The sequence below is a fragment of the Corvus cornix genome, chromosome Z, assembly GCF_000738735.6.
Source record: "Corvus cornix cornix isolate S_Up_H32 chromosome Z, ASM73873v5, whole genome shotgun sequence".
Lineage (NCBI taxonomy): Eukaryota > Metazoa > Chordata > Aves > Passeriformes > Corvidae > Corvus > Corvus cornix.
The window spans coordinates 34245749-34256787 of NC_046357.1; the positions used below are offsets into that span (position 1 = coordinate 34245749).

General features: G+C 43.5%; 1 protein-coding gene across 3 annotated transcripts; it reads right to left on the reverse strand.

Moving 5' to 3' along the window:
• Positions 1-206: 206 nt before the first annotated feature.
• S1PR3 (sphingosine-1-phosphate receptor 3) lies at positions 207-10293 on the reverse strand. Of its 3 annotated transcripts, none has more exons than XM_039567621.1 (3): positions 10088-10293; positions 3284-4603; positions 207-2239 (listed from the first exon to the last, which is right to left on the reverse strand). In XM_039567621.1, the coding sequence occupies exons 2-3, from the start codon at positions 4419-4421 to the stop codon at positions 2190-2192; spliced, it is 1188 nt and encodes a 395-aa protein (XP_039423555.1). In that variant the 5' UTR covers positions 4422-4603; positions 10088-10293; the 3' UTR covers positions 207-2189. The 3 variants fall into 3 exon arrangements, with proteins under 3 accessions (XP_039423555.1, XP_039423554.1, XP_039423553.1); XM_039567620.1 differs by lacking the exon at positions 10088-10293 and adding an exon at positions 9906-10024; XM_039567619.1 differs by lacking the exon at positions 10088-10293 and adding an exon at positions 9684-9790.
• Between the last annotated feature and the right edge of the window lie 746 nt (positions 10294-11039).

Sequence of the window (11039 nt, forward strand, 5' to 3'; positions counted from 1 at the left end):
CTGCCTTCAGGCACAATACCCAGAGTCTAAATGAATGTTTTCCATAGAAGGCCAAAACCTTTTCACAATTCTTTGAAAAATGACTGCTACTTGACACCTTTAGTTTAAAGGTCTGAGACTTTTATTAGAAGTTTTCAAAATGTTTCTGGTACCTAATGAGTTGAAAACACTCTCTAAGACTGTTGGGAATAAAAGACTCTTGGAAAGCAGATTGTGAAAACTTTTATTTTCTACATACATGGCTGGATTTGCATTTACTTCATAATCCATAATCAAACCAAATATTCCAATTCACGAAATAATATGAATGAAATATTAGTCTCCTTTGTAGCCTTTTCTCCATGTAAAACCAATTGGAAAGGAAAATCTAATTTGGTTTCCTGTATGCGCAAATCAGCCTAGATAAAAGGCTTAGATTCTGGGATGTGTTTCTAATATTTTAGGGTGAAAGAAGATATTCATCATCTTTTCTCAGCTTCAAGGGTATGTTATTTTCCTGGCTGTTTAAGGTCCACTGCTGTTAAACCCTTGACTTGTCCTAATTTAAAATTCTGCTCTGAAATCTTCCACAATCTATCCCTTATCTAATACTTCCCAATGGGATGTACTCAGTGAAGACTGTATTGACAATAGGTTTTTTTCTCTTCAGTCATAAGTACTTTGTAAATTGTATTATCAGTGTTACATGTGAACCCATGAATCTTAGAAACCTGCTTCAAGTACAGCAGGGCAGTGAACTAACAAAATATCCCCACAGCTCCAAAATCAGAGAAGGAAATCAAAGTAGGATGAAATGGTTTTGTACTAACAAGCAATCACATGGCCTTTAACAGTGGATTTCTTTGCATCACTTGCACCTTGCACCAACACTGACAATAGCTAAGGGTCAAATGCAGAAGTTAAAACTCACTTTTATGAACATTTTCTTGGACTCTGTCCGTTAAAAATTTTTCTTTATTTTTCACCTATATAGCAAGAATCATGTAACATCATTGACATGAGGGTTGGTGTGGGTTCAGCCACCATGTTTTTTCAAACCATTCTGTTCCTAAGGCTTATCTGCTCTACAGTAGCAAGGAAGCTGGTACATGCCACCACTTTGGGAACTAACACAAGTATACAAATATTTTAGCTGGCAGTTTTAAAAGCCACAACTTCAGGGGAGAACTTCCACAATACAGCCCAACAGCAATGTAACATCTAAAAACCTAATCAAGCCATGGCAATGCAATGTCACCAGTTCTATTTCTCACAAAGCTACAGAGCCTGCAGCCTGTATCTACAATTCATATAGTTACATCATGCTTAGCTTGGTTCAGCTTTTTCTTTTTGTCTAAGTGCACTGCTTGTCAACATTTTTGGTAGAAATTATTTAATATTTACTACTCTCTTTCACAGTTATTTCATTCAAATACAATTCTTTGTTCTTATACACTTTTCTAACAGCATAAAACATTTACAGACTGTTAATTTGTAAAAGATAATCACAATGCAAACCTCTACATTTCAAAGGCTTTTGCTACATACAATACACAACTTATGCACTATCCATACATGAGGAGCACCTAATGCTGCTGCTTTAAATGATTAAGACCAGAGTAAAGCTAAGGATGAGACCTTTCAGGCTGTGTATTAAAAAAAGCCTCAACTACTTCTGATTGTGCATAAGGCAAGGTGTGTTTTGAGACATTCAACACAAATCTTTGAAAGAGCCCAATAAAGTTAGATGTATACATTCTTACTGAAAGACAATGGGAACTTGTCCCAGAATTTCCCATCAAATTCCACTGAAGCCTCCAGCCATAAAATACAGTTGATGGAAGTACCACAGGCCACTTCCATGGGGACCTGAAACCAGATGTCTGTGAAGTCTTTACTGCTCCAGGACTCAGGGAACCCCTTTGACACTGAACACCATCCTCTACTCAGGTTGGTAAAGCAGTGATGAACTATAAAGTTGTTTTCAGGTTTCTCTGGAACAGCCTCTCAAAAGGTCGGGGCTGGGGCTCAGGTCTTCCAAACTAAAGAAACGTTCCTTCCAGATCCAAATCAGGGTCGGGTATAAATGGAGATATGCCCTTCAGCATGATCCTGTTGTACCGCATCTTCCCTCTTGTATCTGCAGAAGTGTCCAGAGATGGCAGAAGCATAGGGTCCCACTGACAGAAAATGGGACATTGTCCCACTGACTAAACTTCCCAGGGAGAATTTCTAACACAATCCCATGCTGTGGTAGGGCCTGGAGAGGAAAGAAGAAATTCCACAGTAACCCACTGTGGTTCACTGCTCTCTGAAATGATACGTATCTGTTTCAGAACTGAATGATCTCAGCTTAGGTAGTGCATTCACAATGTACACAGGTTTACATAGGTTGGACATACATTTTTAAATATATTGAAAATAGTAAGCAAAAATATATGCATTGAAACAGCACATACACTTGTTACACATGTATTGAGGGATCACATTTTAACTACTTTAAATAGCAAACATATATATCCTCTCTCAACGGTTATTTACTACTGCTTACTTAAAATATGTTGTGAAATGCCACAGTGACAACTGCCATGTTGTCTTTCACTAAACATGACAAGTTTGAATAACAGTGGAAAAAATAAAAATACTGCATTGATATGACTTGCTAAACTTTCTGACAGTTAAAAGCTACTACTTCATTTTAAATATCCCCATTGTAACGCATCTATTTGTACAATTAGTCACCTTACACTGTATACTGCAATACAATGTTTAGCCGGTTGTAAACTTTTACCAATCAATGACTTTTTAATGAGAAATTGTACAAATATACAGCTATTTATACCACATACATATAAGGCCATTAACACAACAGCAAGATACATATAGAGAACTATAGTCACCAACTTATATCATGAATTCTCCCAGTTGGCAATAATCAGGCTCATCTTCCAATTGTCAGAAGTCTTTAGTGAATGCTGAAGTTTCTAAAAGGTTTTAATGATGTCTTGCAAGATCAGGAGGTGCCAAATGAAGCCTTAGCATGCAACGCCATTGTGGCACGTGGTGTCGTTAGTTGTGCGTGGACTTTGTCCTGGCTGCTGGGTAGCATGAAAGGCTTTTTCTGAATCAGGTGTGTTACTGAATGAACACCCAAAGCAAATGATTGTTGATAAATAAGTCCTCAAAGTTAAATAAATGGTAGTGTTTTCCCCTATGACTGAAGTGCATGAATATTTAAACTACACTTGTAGCTTAAACCTAAAAACCACAGAAAAATATTTGTCTCGAGGAGTCCTTTACTTACAGAAGTTTCCGTTGTGAAATGAAGATTCATTTTTCTCAGCAATACATGAGGGAACATTCATTGGTGGGAAATCTTCCTTTGGCTTCTGGGTATTGCTGCTGCTCGATTTACTTCGACTGTGATCTGGTGTGGGCTGAATAGGCAAAGATCTGGCCACCCTGGATTTCACCAGGCAGCCACAAACAAGGCGAAAGAAAGCCCGACGCATTTCCTTACTGGCCAGGGTGTAGATGATGGGGTTCATTGCGGAATTGATGACAGCCAGAGCAATAAACCAGTGGGCTTTGTACAAGATAGAGCACTCCTTGACTCTGCAGGCCACGTCAATGAGGAACAGGATGAACAGTGGAGACCAGCATGCAATGAAGACACTAACAACGATCACAACAGTCCTAAGGAGTGCCATGGACCGCTCCGTGTTATTGTGGTTGGTGACATTACGACTGCTGGACTTAACCAGTATGTAGATACGGGCATAAAGGATGACAATGGCGACCAAAATGGCTATGAAGATACTAATGCAGAACACAACATACTTTTTGGAGTAAAGAGGCAAAATTGTTGAGCAATCTGGTAAGTTGCTTATACAATTCCAGCCGAGGATGGGGAGGGCACCCAAAGAAATCGAAATAAGCCAGCATGTACCAATGAGAAGGAACACTCTGTATTTTTTATTTGCGTCGTAAGGCCTCATTTTAATCATGGTCAAATGCCGCTCAATAGCTATTGCTAGCAAGCTGAAAGTGGAGGCTCCCAGGGCAACAAACATGCTACCTTCCCTAATGAACCAGATTGTGGAGGACAAGCTCAGAGTTTTCTTCCCAGACATAAGAATGTTTACTTTGTAAACAATCCCAGCTAAAAGATCACAGAGAGCTAGATTGCCTATAAAAAAGTACATGCGGTTGTGGAATTTATTGTTTTTCCATATGGCAATCAATACCATCAAGTTTTCCAGGACTATGAAACTACACAGGATCAGAAATGAAATAGTGGGCAGGTCTATTTTATCAGTTGCCTTTTCCCTTAAAATAAGCTTTCCTGTGTAATTATAATGCAGTACAATCAGAGAGTCCACCTCTTCATTTCCTTGAGGGCTGACAAGAGCATCAGGTGGCATGGTAACTGCTGCCATCATTCGTTCCCTGATGGATCCTTGACTTTTTTTCTTCAGTATCACGAGAATATAGTTCCAATAATTTTCCACAAGAGGGAGATCAAGCCACGTTCCTCCCAATGCTCCTCTGGGCAGGCGTTGTGTATCCCCAGCTCCAGCAAGCCTCGCATATTAATTCGGGAAAGTGGCTCTCAAACCAGGCTCTGAAAATAAAATTAACAAATGCAACATAAATATCACTGTCTTATCATGTCACCCAGTGCTTAAGTTGCAACATACATCCAGGAGCCAAGGGCGAGGGACTGTGACTGACGAGGCACCAAGGTCAAGCACTGCTGCACGCCTCGCACGGGAGCTGTAGGTAAGCTCAGACACAGCCTGGATGCAGAAATACAAGGGCAACGTAGTGAACTGCTCAAAGGTGTTTCCCCCCTACAAAATTTCCATGCTGAAAAACACACAGAAGAGCCATGAGAAGGACTAGAGCAAACAGACCCAGCAAGCCCCAGTGCGCACAGAAAGCAGCTCACCTCCTCTCAAAAAGACTAAGTGTACATTGCACTACCAAGACACTGCCCAATCATCACTGCCTCCACAGCAGTAGGGCAAACTCTATGCTTTCTAAGCTTATTCTTGTTTGCCATGCAGACCCAAGGTAGGACAGACCCTGAGAAAGTTGGTGTCAAGTCTTGATGGCAGTGTGCATGTTGTCAATGCCCAAAATAACTTTCCACAGTTAATGGTATAAACTCATGCTATCTACAATTGAGAAGATGCACTGAAAGCCAGTCATCAAAAAGGCAGTCCTACTTCCCATTCAAATTAATTGGATTTCTGCTACCTTTTTTAAAATAAACATTGCAAGTCATATTTTTATAAGTATTGTTTTTCTTTATGGTTAATTTTATTTTTTTTTTCCTTTGCATAGGTATACAGGACATCTATTTAATGTTCCTTGGTTTTTTAAAAATGAAGAAGAGTTACACCAAATTTGTCTTTCTCAGAAATTCTGATTTTCTTTAAGTCACAACTTATATTTACTGCAACATCTTCCCATGGACTTTGAGGTTCCATTTGCATAGCAGATCTTCCAATATGTCTTTTTTTCAATAAATATCAGATGAAATCTGCACAGTAAAAATATCAGAAGATGTCAGAAACACTTACTATTTTACCAAAAATGTCGCAGTTTAGTTGCTGCATACCCCAATGACAATCAGTGCTCATGCCCCAAATGTATGCACTGCAGATGAGCAAACGGCCAATTTTTCACTTCTCTAAGAAAGCAAGGATGGTGATGAGGACAGCACTTGTTTCACGTGAAGCAAATTTGTGATTTTTTTTTCTGGGAAGGGTAAGAAAAAAATTTGTGCTGAAATAAGATATTTCTCATGGGCCCAAAATTAAATAACTTCGTTTGGGGAACTTTTTAAGAGTTAGAGCTCCTGACCACAGCATTTATTTACTCAAGGGTCATAAAGATTTTCCAAACACATTAAAGACACTTTCAAACGACAGGTATCAAGGGAAGGAGGGATGGAACCAGACGATCTTTAAGGTGACTTCCAACACAAACCATTCTCTGATTTTATGATTGTATATACAGGTTTCTTAAGATCAGAAAAATGTGTGGGCCACTGCTGACCCAACAAACTGTTTTGGGCACTTGGGAAGTCAGAGATGCATTTTCAAGTGCCTTCTGAGGATGAGGGGAGCAGCAAACCACATCCCAGATGAAAGTAAAGGGATTTAAAGGATGACACACACCCTGTATTCCCACCCTTCCTTTTCCTTGATTCCCTCCTTCAGCAAGGAAGTCATCTGATAAAAGCCTGCAGTGAACTGACTTGAATTCTTTAGTACAATTTAAAATTACTTTCTGAGAAAATAATTTGGTGTTTACCCTTTGTTATTTCCCCATTCTAGTTCATAGGTCCAAACTACTTTGGTTGAAGAGGTCCACTGGGAAAGACATCCGAGAAACACACAGGCTGCTTGGTGTCCTTGGTCCTTTTTTACTCTGAAGATGATAGCAACCACCTCATTCCTTTCCCAAGAGCTGAACTGGGCCCTTGAGCTGTTAAATTCTTTTCTGAAGCATGCTAACAGTGAAGCTCTCAACAGAAAAACTTCACCTCAGCTAAGGTTCAGTGTACTTGTAATTCAGTTACAATCTGTGCACTGTTATCACATAAACTGTCACAGTCTTTCATTGTATTGGCTTATAACAAAATCCTACTGAGTCCATATGAATTGCAAGTGCTTTCCACTGTAAAATAAACAATTACATTTGACTAGAAAAGTATTTTTTAATAATAGTTCAACCAGCAATACTCACCACACTGGCTGATGACTGCCAGAGAGAATAATATTCCTATCATTTAAGAGCACCACATGCAACAAAATAAATGTTTCTTTAAGTCATTTTCAAGTGAGTTATCACACTGGTCTATCAAAGGGCAAATACATTTCTTTCTGTGAAGAGAATTATATGCCTGACATAGGAGTTTATCAGCCACAACTCAGCAGATGTAAACTGTCATGACTCTACTAAAGGTAATGGTGCTATACCAGTTCCCCTGGCTGAAGGCAAGGATGATGCACTCAATCAGCAGAAATCAGTCTCTGCCATTGTTGGTAATTACTTCTCTTAAAATTATTATAGCAAACTTAGTATCACAAAAGTAAATCTCTGCCTCTGACGAGCTAGTAAGACAATGAAGGTCGTAACATTATTATTTGCCAAGACTCTCAGTGACTGAGTATCACACATTTGAAAGACATTTGAAAGTTAATATAAATAATAATGTAATAAATTAGAATTTATTTCCAAGTAATATCTTTCAGCCATACTCTTCTTTTGTTTACCTCCTGCTTTGTAGCCAGTAATTCAGAAAGCACATTCTTTCTTTAACAATTAGAAAAATTAATGTAGGTTGTGCATTACAATAACAAGACAGCGACAGTCAGGTTCAGGATAACCTGTGTCACTGCTTTGTGACAGCTCAAGGATTTACTCCTCAAAACAAGTTTGCCCCAGTCACATCCTAGCTGCAAAGTATGGACCTCAGTTCAAAATATTTAAAAATAACCTGAAGAACCTGTCTGTGGCATGTTGCTTGCCCAGCACGGCCACGGTTAGGTTCCTCAGCATCCCTGACTCTTGAAACCACTGGAAATGAGTTTTATTTTCTTTAAAGCAAAGAAGAGGATCCCTATTGCTGCACCACCAGGTACCACTAGAAGGATAAGCCTCTTTGCAGGGCAGGGGCAGTCTGGCTATACTTCCTCATGGATGTGCTGGCTAAAATGGTGATTGCTAAATTACACAAATTAAGGCAGTGGTACAATGTCAAGAACCACAGTCATGCACAGGACAATTCAGCTGCCTTCTCCAGCTATTTGGCTGATGTCTGTCATCCCAGCTCCAAGGACAGAGAGAGCAGTTGGGGTCAGCTGCGAGCACCAAGATATTGCCCATCCTATGCAATCTCCTTGCCCACCAGCATGCTTTGCGGTTTCTCCAGTGGTTAATGTGGTCTCCTGCAGACGTCAAGGATCGTGGGAGGGTCAAGCACTCCTTCAAATTAGAGTAGGGGCTCTTTAGCGTGGATAATATCTCTAGGGTCCACCTAGGGTCCAGTGTCTGTATGGTCCCTCTGCCACACATGCCATGTCCCTCTGTATGGTTTTCTGCCACACGTGCTATGAAAGAAGCAATGCTGTGTGGAAGGCCACAACTCCTTGACCTGCCCTACTGCAAGACAAACCTCCTCTGTGTTCTCCAACTGAACCACAAAGTGGTACAGGTAGAAGCTCAGGGTCACAGTTCTCACTGGCTGCCCTGGCCTGCAGCTTTTCTCTGGGAATACGCAATTCCCAGGGCCAGGACGCAACAGGGAACCTGTGATAATGGGGATGCCAAAACCCTTCAGCATCCATCTCCCTCCTGTACATCTCTGCTCTCTGTTTCCAGTGGGCTCTCTGGTTATGAGTCTCACAGGGAGCTGAGAGCTTTTACCATCTCATGAGTCACTGGACACTTTGTATCTAAAAGAAATAAGAAATTTCTGTATTCAAAAAGTGAGCCAAACTGCTCTCAATTTTCCTGAAGTCAAAGCAACAAGTGAGAATAAAGTGAGCATAGGACTTGACCTTTCTCTACCTACTTTTGCCTGCAGAAGAATACATGATACCCTGCATTCAGTACACTCGTAATTTCATTGGAATAGTATTTTCCTGTTTTCCAAATAGACACAAACAGACTTGACTGAAGAAACCGGATGCCCATTCACCACCACCACCACACATACTGCAGTTATCCCTTCTCTTCCATGTACAACAATACACTTTGGCCAAAAAAGAGAATTTTAAAAATGGCAAAGGGAAAGACAAGAATGCAAATCCGAAACCAAACTTTTTTATATTTTATGTATCTGTAATGCCTTTCCAAATGGAAAGTAAACACATCTAATTTATCAGGCAGACCCTGGTAGTCTCATTAACAGAAAGGGCTTTTGGGAATAGCAGCACATTTCAATACACATTTCCACTGAAATTAAGCTGTGCTAGATGCAAATGAAGTTTAGACAATAAACATCTGCTACAGAAAAATGTCTTAGACAACTCAAACAAACTTAAAAAATACTTTTTCTTAAGTGAATGTGCTGGCTTTTACAGCCTCAGAAAAACAAACAGTTATTTTTCTTGGCTTCTGGCTTTTAGACATCAGTTTAAATTTTGTAATACCGAGTAACACTCATGCACACCTCACAGGGGAGCTCCCGGACGGTTTAATTCGTGGTCGTTAAAGGGAAGGCACTTTGACTTCTTCCCCCGCCTCCCAGCGCTCCCAACCTATTCCCCGCACTCCAAACTTCAGTAATTGTTCTCAAATTTCCATTAGAGCTGCGGCCTGAGCCTTCTGGGGTGACAAACGTCTTGTTTAAGTTACCCGACGTGTCCGCGGCGTGACGGTCTCACACAGGGCACACCGCTCTACCCACGGGATGTGAGGACCCCTAGACCCGGGGTTCCCACGCGGCTCGCCGCCGCTCCGTGCCAGCCACCACTCCTCTACGCCACACCCCGAGCGGTGGCGTCCCGCTCCGAGAGCCGGACCGGCACCGCTCTCCCAGCCCGGGGGCACGGGGACACCTCCGCCGCGCTGGCCGCAGCGGGACGCGCCGACGGCCGGGCGGGCAGCGGCGGGGCATCCCGGGCAGCGGAGAGGGGCACGGGGCGGGCAGGGCGCGGCGGGGCTGCCCCGCAGAGCACAGGTACCTGCAGCGTCCGGCCGCGTCCCACGGCGCTCCGGGGCCGCCGCATCCGACCTCGCCGGCTGCTCGGCGCCGCTCGGGCCCCGGGGCTGTGCTGGGCAGGACCGGGCAGGGCCGGGCGGGGCTGGGATCGCCCCGGCCCTGCCCCGCCACCGCCGCCACTCCCCGCGGCTCCGCGCTCCCCGCTGCTGCCCGCAGCCGCCTCGCCCGGGTACCCCCGACCGACCTCCTGACCGCCCCTCCGGGCTTTTCTCCGAGCCCCCACGTCCGTCCGCCCTCGGCTCCTGCCTCCGACACGCTGCTCCCGCGGCGCCGTCGCCGCCGGACAGGCTCCTCTCCCCGCTCCGGCGGCCCCTGCCTGCCCCCGTCCCGTCCCACCACGCCTCACCCCGCCCCTTGGCCGCTCACCGTGCCCCATGCCCGGAGGAGCAGCTCCCCAGGGCTGGATGTTGCCGGCGGGGCACGGCCGCGGCGTAGCAGCGGGTTTAATGCTTAAACGGCGCTTCGGGCAGCCAGGGTGAAAATGTGAGGCGGCAGAGCACACCGCCGAGTATTTATAACGTCCAGAAGAATGCGAGGTGGAGGGTTACTCGAGTCGAGCGATCAGAATGTTCAAGTGGGGTTGTACGTATGCTACCTCTGCTCCTCTGTTTCACTGTGTCCAGCAACGCGACCTTCAGAGAGCTTGAGTCGAGAGGCACAGGGTAAAACATTCAGAAATTCTCAGTAAAAGTACTTCTGGTTTGACCCAGGACTGCCGATTACAGCATGCTCTTGGAAAGGCACCTCCTGACAGAATTATTGACTGAATAATAGCAACCCAAGGGTAGCGATAGGCATGGGGATTGAGTCAGTGATGGCAGCAGCACTCTGAAAATTAAGTTGGAACCTGGATCCCACAAGTGTCTTATTTAAATGTACTTGTAAGATGCTTGTGGGTACAGCAAATCTTTCTCTCAGAAGTGCATATGATAAGCTGGCAAACAGGAGCACTACAGCAACCTCGCTTAAGCACAGGCAGACGTGTAGTGTTGCCTATCATTTCACAGCAATCAGTGTTTTTCTTGGGAGCCTCCTGTCTGGACCTGAGCATCATCACCCTTGGAGTCATGCCATGGGCTCGGCTGTCGGGTTGCCTGCACTACTGTTCTGCAGGGAAGAAAAGTCCTGGAAGAAAGCAGAACTAGGCTTTTTATAGTCAGAAGTTTTAACTGATGGAGCAGAGCAAATGGTTGTTGCTGTGACTGGTTTCTGTCTTCTGAAGAGGAGTAATAAAACCCTTCTTGTTTAGGACTTTGGTAGGAAATAAGGACTACACAGAGCAAAATGGTGGCAAAATTGCTTCCAAGCTCACAGACCC